Consider the following 16,230-nt stretch of genomic DNA (forward strand, 5'->3'; position numbering starts at 1 on the left):
ATTATAGACAAGAGTATATTCCCCTCTAATTATAATAGAAAAATTATTTCCGAGGAAGATCAAAGATGTTTTCGCTTAAACTACCTAGCTTATGACATCTTAAGTAATTCTCTTAGCAATGAAGATTATCGTGCCTTCATATCAAATTATAATGAATCCATTCATGATGCGCATGATATTTGGACTAGAATTAAAAGCAAATTTAATGAGTCCAAACATGATAGTTCATTTTGCGCTTCTACTTCCTTTGGTCTTTGTGATACTAACCTTTGCAAGGAAGAAGAAGAAAATGAACGATGGAGACCAAACGATGAATCCACCTCTCCAAAAGGTTTGTCTTCCCATTTCGATTCCCACATATGTTGTGTGGCTAATGAAAATGATAGCGGAAGGACAAATGAGGATGAGGAGGAAGAAAGAAGCTTCATGCAACTCTACGCTCGCCTAAGCCAAGAAGATAAGGCGGTCATGCTCAAACTTCTAGAAAGAGCGAGAGAGCAAAGCGAGGCTCATCAAAGGCTAGAAGATATTCTCTCCATGAAAATGCTACACTTTGACGAGTTGACTAAAGAACATGAGGAGCTAAAATGCTCTCATGTTGATTTGGTCCAAAGGTATGAAACTATTTCAATTGAGCAAGATAACGTTTTACATTGTATCGCTCAATTAGTAAATAGGAATGCCTTGCTTAAGGACCAAGTTGGAAAGCTAAAAGATGAAAATCTAGCTTTTCAAGAAAAATATGATATGCTTCTATGTTCTCATGAAAATCTTATGGATGATCATATCATATTAAATATTGCTCATGAGGTTGTGATAGAAAACTTAAAATCCCAACAACCTCAATCATGCACATGCATTCAAATAGAAACTATATTACCATGTGCTAATGCTTGTTGTTCGTCGACAAGCAAATCTTCCTTTGAGCTAGAATTTGCAAGAACAAATGATGATGCATATCAAAAGCTCAAAGAAGAAAATGAGAGGCTAAAGATTAGCTTGACACAACTAAAAGGGAAATGCATTGCCCAACCTTCTCAAGATAACCGTGATCACATGGTGAAGAAGCTTGAGACGGGAACAACTGTGGCATGCACTAAAACCCTTGAAGAAAATGTCAAGGACTTGAGGATTGCAAAGAGGAGGGAACAAAAGAAGAAAATCAACACCTCTTCCAAAAGCCTCAACCATGCCTCCATGCAAGGTAACATCCAAGGTAATGATCAAGCCACACTTCACATTAAGAGGTGTAGTGAATGCTTTGAAAAGGGGCACTTGATTAGGTCATGTCCCTACATTAAAAAAGGCTTGATTATTAACAAGGATGATAGACTTTGTTTTAAATGCTCCAAGAAGGGACACTTACTTAGATCTTGTCCCCATTTAAAACAAAAAGGCATAGGGTTAGAAAAGAAAGTTTTTACTAACCATGTAGCAAGCAACAAACAAGGAAAGAAGAAAGCTTCAAAACTTGAAAAACGCTTATGCTACACCTGCCGAAAGAAGGGACATCAATGCAAGAAGTGTCCCATTGGTATCAATCCCACTCCTAGCTTGTCAATTAATTCTCATATAACTAGGCAACCCAAAATTGCAACTTGTGCTAGAAAGGTAATGAGTTTACCTAGTGCTAACACAAAGGACTTTTGGGTTCCTAGATCTTTGTTGACTAACCGTAATGGACCCATCAAGCGATGGGTACCAAAATATACTTGACAAGCCTTGTAGGGAAGGAGGTGATATGAAGCCTTTGGGTTGCTTGAGAGAGTCCTTTCAATTCTTATCAACTCAAGCTATCAATCTTCAATGATCTATATCCATGATTGACCCAAGGTTATTCTTCAAATTATTATGTCTTAAATTCATATCATCTCGGAAGAAGATATTGATGTTGTAGGAAATAAAAGAATTATCATGTGTGAAAAATCAAGGCCTACAACATGGAGGAAAGTCAAAGGATGGTAACTTCTATGCTTTTAAGTGCAAGTATCTTAAACTATCATTTCTTAGGTGTCTTGTGTAGTCACATTGGAATATGTAGCACTTCAAATGTCTTTAAATTTGTATTACCATTCTTTGAAGAATTTCCTCTCATATGGTAGATTGCATACTCATCATTTCCATCCTATGGCAATCTACATGCTTTAAATTTTAGCAAGTCTCATGGCATGTTCTTCGCTAGTCATTCTATTATTGCCATGATTCTAGATATAGAGAGATATTTCAAGTTCTTAAAAGAATAAGGTGTCATGTAAGGAATTCAAATCCTTAGGACACTTATAAAAGGAAAACTCTCTCTATAACTAGAATAGTGAGACTAATGATTTTATCTAAGTAACCCAAGTAGTCTCACTTGTAGAGAATAGGTTTCTCTTTGAAAAGCATGTAATCTAACATGAAAAGAAAAATCAATCCAATAATTTATGATGTACTTCTACTTGCTTAAATTGGATTTGATTCTTTCACTTTTATCGCTTTCCATATCATGAATTAGATTTATTCCCATAATCTTAAAGGATTGTTTATGCTTGTTTTATGAGTTAAAATTGAGCATAACATCATCTATGGATAATCTAGTTCATGCTATGAAGTTTCCATGCTTTTAGTAATCTAGCTTTTCATTCCCTATCAAAAATGATTACAAAATGGAAACTAGTGCTTGTGTTACTAACGTATCTCTTGAGCCTACTTATAAATATGCACAAAAGAGAAAGTGCACAAGCCTCATGGGTTGATCTTCACCCAAAGGAAGAAAGGTAAAAGCAAAGGTATGGGAACTCATCTTCTTAATCAAGTTTAGTTCCCATCCCAACGGGTATTTAATCTAAATTATCATATTCCACCCTTGTGAGGAATAGATTTTTTATTGGACCTAAACTAACTATGTGTGCATTCAATATCTTTTTCATAAATACGTTTGTCCATTAGAATCTAATTCATGCCTTTGCTATATCCATTCTCATATTGATGCGCTTCTAAATCATGATAATAAATTCAATATGGAAAAGTAAAATTCCTTTGATTGATCAAAAATGTTTAAAAAGGTGCTCATTCCTCTTTTCTGATAATGTGCACTAACGTTAAGGAATTTACTTCATGTCTATGTGACTCATGGATGATGAATTACTTTTACCTCCTATCTAAAAGAATCATCTTCCATCATATACTCCCTTTTTGCTATTAACATCTTTCTTGAGTATTTTCAATAAGTTTGAAAGGAAAGGGAAACAACTACAAAGGGAGGACACTCACATGAAAGAGAAGGACATCAAGAACAACAACATCCACTTGGATAATAAGATCCTCAAAACGATCAATGGGGTAGTTGTGAGTATTCTAAACCTTTTTCATTGTGAGAAATCCAGGTTTAAGCTGTTTATTGCAAATCCTATAAGCCTTGATCAAGATGTATAATGCTTCTCCCTATTTGTCTTTAAGTAAATACATCCATTCAATTCATTCAAATTCTTGATGTATATCTTTAGGGGGAGCATCTTTCTATATCTTGATTTTGTTGAGACTATCGCTTTATCTTAAATAATCTCATATAGTCCCTTACATAAGAATAAATTTCTCATGAAGTATGCTACTACTAATCAATCCTTCTTGTTAAAGTAATGTCATCTTTATAAAGGATTGTTACTTTCATTACTAAAGTAGCATATGTAATGAATTCTCCTATTTCAATCTTATCTAATGCATATGTTGTTCTTTTGATCACATCTGTCAATTATTGATTAAACACGTATGTTTCTTAGTGTCGCATATACTATCAATCGATCTCTCTTGATGTGCACTAAGTTAAAAGGAGAATTCATGACTCTTGTATGCAACTTGTGATCCATTTGCCATATGCTAACAATAACCTTGAAAAAGATCACTAGTTGTAGAACTCTCTATTGTGCAAAATATTTCCATATATTGTCATTGATATAGGTCTTAAGCATCTAAGACTAAGGACAAGCACAATGAAGGGAGCATCTCTATGTGAAGGTACAAAAGGGCAAAAGTATCTTCTTCCATTTAAACTTGTACCTAAATCTTCCTTCTTTAAATATCTTGTATAAAAGGAAGAGAAAGCATGTCCATGCATTATCCCTGCTTCATACCTAGTTTAATTTCCCAAAATTCATTCCTACTTTAGTGCATCTTTGGTAAAACTAGATGAAGTACTTTTATTGTCAAAGAGCTTAAAGCTTAACCTTGTAACGAGGATAAGCTGCCTTTGTTCCAAAGGTGGATGGTCCTTAAGTCTCTTTGAAATCCTTAAGGGAAAATGCTTAAATTGTTCATAACATGCTTTCATAAGTGCATAACCTGTCATGAGCATCACACTTATACTATGACACAAATGCACTTCACATTCTGTGTGATATAGATATGTTCTCATTAACCTAATTATCTCCCATTGGCATTTAAGGCCAAAACATGTGTTTCTCTCCATGCACATATTTAGGGGGAGCAATCTATGTTATATAGAACTATGATCATGCTTAATTTGATATATCCTTTTGATCATGTCTCTTTTATATATGCTACGACTAATGTGTTTTCAAGTATATTTCAAACCAAGTCATAGGTATATTGAAAGGGAATTGGAGTCTTCGGCGAAGACAAGGCTTCCACTCAACTCTATCGGTACTATCTACCCTTCGCCATCACTCCACACTGTCCCTCCACTTTGGTATAATCTTCACTCATGTCTCTATTTCAATTGGTATTTCAATTATTTGCCAAAGGGGAGAGAAAGTAAGGGCTTATATCTCACTCAAAGTATCCGTTTTTGGATATTCATGCCAAAGGGGGAGAAAGTATGAGCCCAAAGCAAAAGGACCGCACCACCAAACTAATTTTAAAATGATTTTCAATTGGTAAATTTCAAATTGGTATCTTATTGTGTTCAAAAGGGGGAGCAAGTAGTATTTTCAAAATTGATATCTTAAAACCCTCTTGAACACTAAGAGGAGAATTTATTGAGGGGGAGTTTTGTTTAGTCAAAGGAAAAGCATTTGAAACAAGGGGAGAAAATTTCAAAACTTGAAAATGCTTAGCAAAATCTTATTCATTTACCTTTGACTATTTTGCAAAAGGACTTTGAAAAGGATTTACAAAAAGAATTTGCAAAAACAAAACATGTGGTGCAAGCGTGGTCCAAAATGTTAAAAATAAAGAAACAATCCATGCATATCTAGTAAGTAATATTTATTGGCTCAAATTATAAGTAACCTTTGCACTTACATATTGCAAACTAGTTCAATTATGCACTTCCATATTTGCCTTGGTTTGTGTTGGCATCAATCACCAAAAAGGGGGAGATTGAAAGGGAATTAGGCTTAGATCTATTTCCTAAATTGATTTTGGTGGTTGAATTGCCCAACACAAATAATTGGACTAACTAGTTTGCCCAAGTTTATAAGTTCTACAGGTACCAAAGGTTCACAATAAGCCAATAAAAAGATCAAGAGAAAGGGTTCAAACAAAGGAGCAAAGGGACAACCGAAGGCACCCTGGTCGGGCGCACTGGACTGTCTGCTGTGCCACCGGACAGTGTCCGGTGTACCAGGGGACTCAAAGCTGAACTTCACACCTTCGGGAAAACTCGGAGCCGCCGCGCTATAATTCACCGGACTGTCCGGTGTACACCGGACAGTGTCCGGTGCTCCAAGGAGAAGCGACTCTGAACTCGCCAGCTTCGGGAATCCGCTCCGCTATAATTCACCAGACATGTCCGGTGTACACCGGACTGTCCGGTGTGACAGCGGAGCAACGGCTACTTCGGCGCCAACGGTCACCTGCAGCGGCATTAAATGCGCGCCAGAGCGCGCAGAAGTCAGGCACGCGCGCAGTGGCGCACCGGACACTCTACAATACATGTCCGGTGCGCCACCGGACATCCAGGCTGGCCCAGCAGTCAGAGCTCCAACGGTCGGAACCCAACGGCCTGGTGACGTGGTTGGCGCACCGGACATTGTCCGGTGTGCACCGGACTGTTCGGTGCACCATGCGACAGACAGCCTTCACCAACGGCTAGATTTTGGTTGGTGGCTATAAATACCACCCCAACCGGCCACTTCAAGATGGGGGAGTCCAAGCAACATTCCAAGTCATTTAGTTGACATGCTCAAGCCCTCCTAACCACATATATTCATTGATCCATCCTATACACAAGATTTAGACCACTACAACCAACACAAGTGCCACAAAAGAGAGAGCAAGCAAAAGAGAGCTACTCATTTAAGTTTAGCACTAGTGCCTTGTGAGATTCATCGAGAGATAGTGTGTGCTTCATCTTTGTGTTCATTTGCGCGTGGAGTTTTGACTCCCATTGAACTTCCTCCAAAGTTTTGGAGGCTTGTAAAAGCTAGCAAGAGACACCAAAGTGTGTGGTGGTCCTTGCGGGATCGAGAGTGATCCTTGAGAAGAAGAAGAGCTCGCTGATCCTTGTGTGATCGGTGGAGAGAGGGAAAGGGTTGAAAAAGACCCGTCCTTAAGTGGACTCCTCAACGGGGACTAGGCCTTCGAGGGCCGAACCTCGGTAAAACAAATCACCCGTGTCCATTGTGTTTATTGCTTGTGATTTGTTTGTTTTCCCTCACTCTAAGTCTTTCTTGCTTTATTCTTGGCTAATCTTATTTGGTGTTGCCTTAAGTTAAATTCTCATTTAGTGGGGCAATACATTGCAAGAAAGAACTCGTGTCATTGCTCTTCTAATCTAAGCCTTCTTTCTTTATTCTCATAGACTTGTTAGTAGTATTGATTTATCACTTACGCATTATTTAAGCGCAATACTCTTTACAAGCAAGAACTTAGTTCTTATACTTCATTATTTGTATATATAGTTCTAACCACTAATCAAGGGATCTAGTTGGGGGATAAATTTTTAATTTTCAGGTTTTACCTATTCACCCCCCCCTCTTGGCGACTTTCCTACATCTGTGCTTGTGTTGTCGACGACGTCCTCCAGCGACTACCTCCTCCTATTCGTGTTTTCTTTTTGATTATTGTGTTTTATGCCTACCACATGTATTATTTATGGTAAAAATTGTACGATTTTATGCTTGAACACGAAGTTCGTATATCAGTTTACTGCATGCATATTTTTTGCATGCACATTGGAAAGACAATTTCTTGATTTATGTTGTTCGTAATTACCATAAAAAATCAAATCATTTACATTCGTAAATCTCAGATTTGTACGTCTGTCATAAAACTATCCCTAATTCCCGCATGTTCGTAATTATCATAAAAAAATCAAATCACTTATGTTCGTAAATGCCAGATTTTTACGACTGCCATAAAACTGTCCCTAATTTCCGCTAGTGTTCTTAGTTGTACCGATATTATGTTTTTATCAATTATGCTACACGGTGTAAGTATTTATGTGATGCTGTATAAGAATTTATGCTCTATGTGACTAGGGTTGAAAACGGTCGGAAACGATCGGAAAACACTAAAACTGTTACCGTTTTCATATTTTTTATCGGAAACGAAATCGGAAACGGTAATTCCGGAAACAGAAACGACATCGGTATTTCGGAATCATCGGAAACGGAAGTTCGGTACAAAAAATACATCGGTATCGGTCGGAATCTAAAATTCAATCGGTAACCATATCAATATGAAAATATCACAATACAACAAAGTTTACGAATATCACAAAAAACACAAGTTCACAATTTTCAATATCACATGTTCACAATTCACAATATCACAAGTTCACAATATAATAATGGATCACACAGATCACAAGTTCACAATATTACAAATTAATCCCATAAATCACAAGTTCACAATATAACAAATTGATCACAAGTTTACAATATAACAAGTGGATATTGAAAATGAAAAACGAGCGCCAACTCCGAACAGCAAAAACCCTGTATATACCACACATAGAAGACATCAAGGTCTTATCGAGATGTAATCAGATTCGCATTAATCAATATTAGGCTGATATGAATTAAAATAGAACTCCAAGTAAATTTTAATATACCTAATACATGATTTCAGCGAGGGATTCGAATAATATCCAAACAAAACCCCAAGTGATAAGTGTGTGGCCGTGTGGGGGTGGGGGAGGGAGAGGCTAGTAGGCTACAGCCTACTACCACGTTGCAGGCTTGCAACAGCCGAGGAGAAGCCGTGCAGGCTGTTGAGGAAGAGGAGCGGCAGCAAGGGGGCATGGGCGTGCGCGCCGACGGCAGCAGCAAGGACAGGTCCTTCTCCGAGCGGTGTGTGCATCCATGGCCACAAAGCTAGGATTAGGGATTACAGATTTACAGATTAGTAGATTACTTACAGTGGATTGGGGGCAGTGCGTTCGTCCGTGGTCTGCACGCGCAGCCCGGCAGAGAGAAGGAAGATGAGTCACGGAATTTGGGGGCACGGTATGGAGCGCTGAGCAGCCGTGAACAATGGCGACTAGCTGTGGCGGCTGTGTGCGGTGTGCCTGTGCGGCTGCGCTGTGCTGGGCGAGGGCGGCGGATGTGCGACGGGCCGACGACAGATGGGTTGACCGTGGTGGGCTGCTTGCTGGACCATGGGCCATGAGTCGTGAATTTGGAATTTGGGCTGGACTAGTTAATAGTTTCGGTAAATTCCGAATTTTGAATTTGGTAAATTCCGACCTAAAACGGTAACCGAAGAAAACGGTCGGTAAAGGACTGTACCGATTTCGATACCGATTCCGATCTAAAATTCCGATGACCGATTCCGATTCCGAGAAATACCGATACCGACGATTCCGATCGGGAAAAATCGGAAACGGTTTCCGGAATTCCGAAAAATTCCGAAACCGTTTTCATCCCTATATGTGACTCATGTCATCCAATTTTTTGCGCATGTGAACCGGAAAGGAAAATATAATCCAAAATTTGCGCGCATGCAATAGAAACTCCCATAATTTGCCATAATTTTTGGATCTGTATAACAATAGAAACCGCATGCATGTGACTGCCATGTTTTCGGATCTGCCATAAAAATAGGATCGTAAAATAACCTACTAGAGCTATCAACCTCTCGCATTGGATCGGTATTTACGCTTATAACTGAGAGTTTTTATGCTCAAAACTTAAGGTTTCTAGCTCGAACCTAGAGATGCGTCCACCAGTGAATAACATGCCAGATTTTTTACACAGTGTACCGCACTGTATAAATACTTACGTCGTGTAGCATAATTTGTATAAGTATATATCATAAACTAGTCTAACGAGGCTAGTTGCATGGTTGTTGGAGTGATACTATATTTATGGAGGAAATAAAACATTTAAATAATTTTTTTGTTTCCATGCATGCCAATCAATTTTCTTTCATCGCAAATCTTGCCATCCTAAATTTGTGCGCGGGCAGGAGGAAACAAATTTTTACGCAGTGTACCGAATCGCATAAATACCTACACCGTGTAGTATAATTAGTATCTTATAATGTGTTTAGCTGCATGGCTGTTGGAGGGATCTTATGTTTATGAAGGAAATCTCTACTAACTATTAAGAAGCTATTGTAGACTGCCCCCGTCCCTAACCAACGCCCCGCGCTACCGCACGCCTGCCAGCCCCCGTGAAACTCGCTGCAACCGAACGCCCCCCACGCTCGTCGCCGCCGCGAAATTCGCCACCACGAATCTCGCCCGCACGGCCACCGCCGCGAAACCCTCCGATACCGCATCGCCCACACGCCAGCGCCCGTGAATCCCTCCGGTTCCGAACCGCCCGCACGCCACGAAATCCGCTCCTCCCTCCGCCGCAGCAGGGAGAACCTTATCACGCGCCAGATCCGTGTCACACGCCAGGAGAACGCGCTCTGCGCCGCCGCCTCGTTTGACCGTGATGCCGCCAACGCGTTCCAGCTCTACGACGCCAAGTTCCTCGACTTCGGCGTCAAGCGGGCGGGTTTCCTCTATGGCCGCGTCGACGCAGAGACCAAGGATGTCTTCGTCGACTTTATCTATGAGCCGCCGCAGCAGGGCTCCGAGGACGTGGTCCACCTCTTGAGGGACCCCGACGAGGAGGCCCGCGTCGATACCATCGCCGAGGGGCTCGGGATGCGCTGGGTCGGCCTCGTGTTCACGCAGGCCGTTGGGAGAAAGCCCAGCGAGACTGGTGAGTACACCATGTCCAACCGGGAGGTCATGCAGGCGGCCCAGCTGCAGGCTGAGGGCGGGATCCCGAAGTGGGTCACCGCCATAGTCAAACTGGAGGTGGGGGATGACGGCACCGGGGATGTGCACTTCGAGGCCTTCCAGATGAGTGAGATTTGTGTCAAGCTCTTCAAGGATGGGGTACTAGAAACTGAGGTTCAGGATGCTGATGATCCCCGTCTGTCAAAGATGCGGAAAGAGGTGGTGGCTGGGGGGAAGGATACTATGGAGGTGGATAATGACTTCTTCCTCGTGCCCGTCAAGATCTCTGATCACCAGGTATTTTCCTTTACTCACTTCTCTTGTACTTTGGAATTTATAGTTCATATGAAATTATGAATAGAGGATTACATCTAAGTTTACCAATCGATGGAAAAATTGGAATTTATAGTTCATACACATTCTATATTATGCATTGAAGCTACGCCTACCTGATCATGGACTTATTACATGTTTTAAGTTTTCTACCACACATGATCACCTAAGAAATTGTTGCACAAACTGAACTGATGGCAATATGGCATGATTGTCATCTTGTCTCAAAATATTCTGCAGTTTACTTCTCTGAAATAGGAGGCTATACTAACAGAATTACTTTGGCTATTTATTTCAGAGTACGCAGATGGCACTTAGGCAGACTTTGCAGCCTGAGAAGGCATTTCATCCTTTGGAAGAGGACTCTTGTTCTGTGACATCCTCATATCCTTTTTCTGTGTGCTATTGTTGAGCATCTCGTCATCCTCTTTTTTATGTTGTTTCATAGGCTCATAGCTATGCACCTAATATTGTAACTTTGGTATATAACCTTCTGATGTTTCACACCTACTTACATAAGAACAGAATGATAGATTTTAATATTCATGTTTCTTAGATGACCTTAAAATCACATACTGGTTTTACTTAATTAAGAACCAAATTCTTTGTTATTTCACAGTAAATAATGATGAACACTCCTACTCATACACTTATTTTCTGTGAACATGAAAGCATTGTCTAAACAGTCCTTTCTGTATCCACTGAATTTACAATATTTTGTTATGCTCAATATTTTTTCAAGATGATGCCCTTTTTCATAGTTATGTTTAAATTCAGAAACACATGAATTTTACAAGCATTCTGAGTTGCATGTGGCCCTTTTCCTGAGCTATGTAAAGAACTACAACATCAACAAGAGCTGGCAGAACTAAGATGATTGTTCCCGTCGCTCCTTCATTTGTGTGTGCTAACCGTGCTGACAAGAGGAAGGAGGTGTATATAGTTTTCTTGCATTATTTCTAGATGGTTGCTTAATTCATTCTGATTATTCACAACTAGCAAGCAGCCAAGCACTTTTGTTCCAAAAAGGGTTAGGTAGTGACAGTGTTGTTATTACCCAGTTCTACACAAAATTAGAGGAGAAACATAAAGCTTTGGAAGCAGAGAAGGACGAGGCTGAGGCCAGGAAAAAGGTAGGAAGAACTTACTTCTGAATTCTGATATCTCTCTTGGAAGCAACCAACTGTAGGTCAGGTCACTTCAGTTTTCTATATTCTTTTGATCGATTTTGTAAATTTTGCTTTGAAAATAATAGCAATAAGGGTAGTATTCAAATTGAGTTGTTTCTGGGACCACTCAACTACTAAGTGAGCTTTATGCCACCCTCTCTTTATAAAATTTATGGAAGATTCAAGGTTCTTGCTCAACACATGATACTTCATTCTGTTTTACTTACACACCAGTCTTATTTCTTCCTTTTCCTTGTTCTTTTCCAATTTCCCTTTATATTTAACTGTTGAGGTTTCAAATGCTTTTCAGTCAAGCAATTGGAATACAGGATCTATTAAATTTCACATATTTCACATTTTTTTGTTTTATGTACAATGCCCATTGTGTACAGGAGTTCATATTTTTCTATTGATCTTTGAACATTTCATAGTATGCATGTGACTGTTGTAGATTGATTTGCTGCTGGTAGGACTTTTCTACTAGAAAATTGGACCATATATTAATAGTAGGATTAAAAAATTAATCACTATATGAATATGTTAAAAATGGCCGTAAGAATTTGTAGAGCCAGCGACAGCCTATATTATTACTTCATTAGTATTGCTTTTAGCCAGACAAGATCACGAGAGACTAGAACAATTCCAGGAAAACATGAGATTCTGTCACTGCTCTCAAGGAACTTGTAAGTTTAGCTAGATTTGTTGATTATTGACTGCATACTCTTTCATGAAGCAGGCCTTATGATGTATATAAAAATACACTGCAGTGCACAGTTGAGGGATATAACTTAGTTTTTCAAGCCTGTCCATCTCCAGCAGATGGTTTAGTTGGGAAAGAATCTTATGCTCAGGTACAAATTGGTAGGCAAATTCTAGGCAAAGGAGTTGGGTTAACATGGGAAGAGGCCAAGCTCCAGGTAATGAGCAGTCTAATACTGACTGACTTTGTTTTCCTACTGTTACCTTAGTTTCCTCGCCTTAAGAAAATCTGGATTCATTAGTAAACCCAGAGAATATCTCTGTTTGCATTTAAATCAGCATCAAGGATGGTCATAGTAGCTTGGGTTCTATTTATTCTGTTATATGCTTGTGTACTCTTCATCCTGCCCCTATGCTAAACTACCAACTATTCCAAAAGCATAGTAGCTTAATAATATGCTGACAGACCCATCTGAGTAGAGGACCATTGGAGTTGGGTGATACCTTCTCTCAGGGGTGCGCATCACCTGTTCGACAGAATGTGTGGGTCAATTTGCATATGTCTGTCTTAGCATTGGGTACTTGGCAGTCCAGAAGTTAGCCTATCTAAAAGAGCACAACCGGCATCATCCTGTAGCAGAAATAGTTTAGTTTGTTTAGTACGCCTTCATGGTTATTCCATAGAGTGGATGCACGTTCAGTGCTTTAATTTAGTTTTCAAATTTCTTTTGCACCTTCAATTCATAGTGAGACATCGAGTTATAGTTCTAGCAAACTCTCTATATGCCTGCACCTAAACATTTTTATTTGAAGGTTATTTGATATTCATTTTCAGCTTGCAGTTTAGAAATGGTCTTTGGATTCCCTGGTAGCCAAGGTTACTGAAGGGAATAGAACATCTTGACCAACGGATTTGTAATATTTACTCTGTTTGGTTATCAATGTTTACTTGTTATTTAAGTTTTGTTTGATCGTCAACTTTTTCTCAATGTTTGATTGTCAACTTTTTCTATACCAGAATCGATGTACAATCGTGTGAAATTGTATTACAGGAGTGCACATGTATCTGCTGAAGTTTTTAGAAGTTGATAGTTTTATATACTTGATGGTTATGACAAAATTGTTTTATTCATAAAGAAATTCGTTGGTGTATTGCTACCAAAATCCGCTATTAAGTTTGAGAGATATCTGATGGATGAGGTGAGATCTTAAAGGCACTACTATATGTTTCTGTAATTATTAATTTTAGTAGGATATAGCCTCACCACATTGTTATTGTCCATGCTAGATTCTATCGATCAATGCTGATGTTAGTGAAGTTGAGTTTGGGAAGAAGGTAAGTGTTGGCACCGATCCGGGCACCAAATACGGGAATGGACCGCCTGGCGGGGCTCTCTGCGGAGGCGTGGACGGTCCGTGACACAGGACCGGACGGTCCGCGACCTGTCGCAGGAACGGCTCCTCCTCTGCACACTTCAGGATGGTCCGTGTAACACCCTGAATTCTGAGGTATAAAATTTCTTCTCTAAATGCCTACCAAATTCATGTGTTACCCTGTCGCCGACAATTCTCTGGTGGTAATGTGATTTTAAAAGTACTGTTATCTATTGTTTGTACAGGTGAAACTAACACATCCTTGTTGTCGTGCTGATTCAAGATCAAGGGGTAGTGATCCGGAAGGTGGCTATGGTTTTTGTAAGTACGAGACTCAAGATCTTGTTCAAGGAAGGTGGCTATGGTACTTTTGATCCTCTGTTTCTCAACTTGATTGCATCTATACAAGCGCTACAACCAGATTGAAGCTCGGTCTGCTGCTAGCATGGCACTTATGTGGACCCTCTGCAATATGTGTATGATAGGATGTGTCATGCGTGAGTTGATATATGTTAACTAAATTGGCAAAACACTTGATATATGTTAAAATATGTTGACCCCAATGATCCTATCAAGATCTTCCTTTGGCATGATATATGTTTCATACAATTTTTTACTCCCATCGCAACGCACGGGCACTCACCTAGTAAAACATTAAATACGATTTTTTGTTTCTATGCATGCTGATTCATTTCCTTTTATTGCACATTCTTTCTATCATAAATTTGTGCGCATACAGCTGGTAACAGATTTTTACGCAGTATACCGAATTGCATAATTATCTACACAATGTAGCATATTTAGTATCAGTATATATCATAAAATGGTCCTTTACGAGTCTAGCTGCATGGTTGTTGCAGCGATCCTAAATTTATGGAGGAAATAAAGCATTTAAAAATAGAAACTGTCACACATATCTTTCCTAAATTTACGCGCATGCAAGGGAACGTGTTTGACTCATGCATGCATTTCTTTTTTGCGCCCACAGACGTGAGGCGGGTGGCGCACCCGACAGCCTGGTTGAGTCGGCGCGCTGGGTTGAACCAAGTTGCAGGGGTGGTCGACCTGGACTTCCTTTAACTATTGGAAGCCCAGAGCTCCCGTTATACCTAGCCTCTATATATATATATATATATATAGATTGTATATTAGGAGCCCTGGGCTTCCAATAACTAAAGGAAGCCCGGGCCAGATAGTGCAATCCGGTCGAGTCGGACCACATCCGGACGTCTATAAAACAGGACCCAGAGTGCTAGGGTTCAGTTTTTCACGCCCCATCTCGATTCATTAGCGACGACAGTTGCCCGATAGCGCGCGCGGCGGTGGACCCCGGCCAGTGGCTGCGGTGGCCGTGGCTCCCCGACCTCGACATGCGGTGGCGGCAGTTCCCAGGCCGGTGGTGGCGGCCCCCGATCTAGAGGGCGAGCGGCGGCGGATCCCAGGCCGGTGGCCGCAACTCCATTACCTCGACGCGCGGTGGCGGAGGTTCCTCGATCCGCAGCGAGGCCCTTGTGCAGGCAAGCGGCGGCGTCCCCAAAGCCCCGAGGAGGCGGCACTTCCAAGGCCGGCGAGCAAGCGACGCCCGTCGACGTGCGAGTAGCGACGGCGACGCATGAGGCGCGATGTTCGAGCGAGCGACGTCACGGAAGGGGCGAGATGCGCGCAGCGATGATCGCGCGTGACATCCTCTGATCCGGCGCATTTTTCTTTTCGTTTATTGTGTTTTATGCCTACCACATGTATTATTTACGCTAAAAACTGTATGATTTTATGCTTTAACACAGAGTTCGTGTATCAGTTTACTGCATGCACATTGGAAAGGCAATTCCTTGATTTATGCTGTTCTTAATTTGCGCGCATGCAATGGAAACTCCCACGATTTTGCCATAATTTTTGAATCTCTATAAAAATAGAAACCGCATGCATGCGGCTGCCATGTTTTTCGGATCTGTCATAAAACTAGGATCGTAATAACAACCTACTAAAGCTATCAACCTCTAATTGACTCGGTATTTACGCTTATAATTGAGAGATTTTATGCTCAAAACTTAAGGTTTTTACGCTCCACCCGGAGATGCGTCCACCAGTGAACAACATGCCAGATTTTTTACGCAGTGTAAGGAATTGCATAAATACCTACACCGTGTAGTATAATTTGTTTCAGTATATATCATAAACTAGTTCTAATGCGTTTAGTTGCATGGCTGTTGGAGGGATCCTATATTTATGAAGGAAATAAAACATTAAATGTGATTTTTTGTTTCTATGCATGCAATTCATTTCCTTTCATTGCATATTCTTTCCATCATAAATTCGTGTGCATGCAGCCTGTAGCAGATTTTTACGCAGTATACCGAATTGCATAATTATCTACACAGTGTAACATATTTAGTATCAGTATATAGCATAAAATGGTCATTACGAGTTTTAGTTGCATGTCTGTTGCAGCGATCCAAAATTTATGGAGGAAATAAAGCATTTAAAATAGAAACCACCACACATATCTTTCCTAGATTTACGCGCATGCAAGGGATCGTG

The 16,230-nt window shown here is 40.3% G+C and overlaps 1 protein-coding gene and 2 long non-coding RNA genes across 3 annotated transcripts; 2 read left to right on the forward strand and 1 right to left on the reverse strand.

Annotated features, from left to right (window-relative positions):
* Positions 1–7,669: 7,669 nt before the first annotated feature.
* On the reverse strand, positions 7,670–8,514 carry LOC103647373 (uncharacterized). Its single transcript, XR_562796.3, has 2 exons — positions 8,300–8,514; positions 7,670–7,877 (listed from the first exon to the last, which is right to left on the reverse strand). It is a non-coding gene; the product is annotated as an uncharacterized lncRNA (long non-coding RNA).
* A 32-nt stretch (positions 8,515–8,546) lies between these two features.
* On the forward strand, positions 8,547–10,500 carry LOC103649125 (NPL4-like protein). Its single transcript, XM_008673467.2, has 2 exons — positions 8,547–8,592; positions 9,678–10,500. Exons 1-2 carry the CDS (start codon positions 8,547–8,549, stop codon positions 10,472–10,474), a joined length of 843 nt encoding a protein of 280 aa, XP_008671689.2. The 3' UTR covers positions 10,475–10,500.
* Positions 10,501–11,088: 588 nt separating this feature from the next.
* Positions 11,089–11,582, forward strand: LOC103647374 (uncharacterized). Its single transcript, XR_562797.1, has 2 exons — positions 11,089–11,383; positions 11,512–11,582. It is a non-coding gene; the product is annotated as an uncharacterized lncRNA (long non-coding RNA).
* Positions 11,583–16,230: the final 4,648 nt, after the last annotated feature.

This window comes from Zea mays, chromosome 2, assembly GCF_902167145.1.
Source record: "Zea mays cultivar B73 chromosome 2, Zm-B73-REFERENCE-NAM-5.0, whole genome shotgun sequence".
NCBI classification, from domain to species: domain Eukaryota; kingdom Viridiplantae; phylum Streptophyta; class Magnoliopsida; order Poales; family Poaceae; genus Zea; species Zea mays.

Coding starts and splice junctions, on each gene's coding strand:
- LOC103649125 (XM_008673467.2), top strand. CDS start 8,547: ATGAGTCGTGAATTTGGAATTTGGGCTGGACTAGTTAATAGTTTCG. Junction 8,593..9,677: donor TGGACTAGTTAATAGTTTCG/GTAAATTCCGAA, acceptor CCCACACGCCAG/CGCCCGTGAATCCCTCCGGT.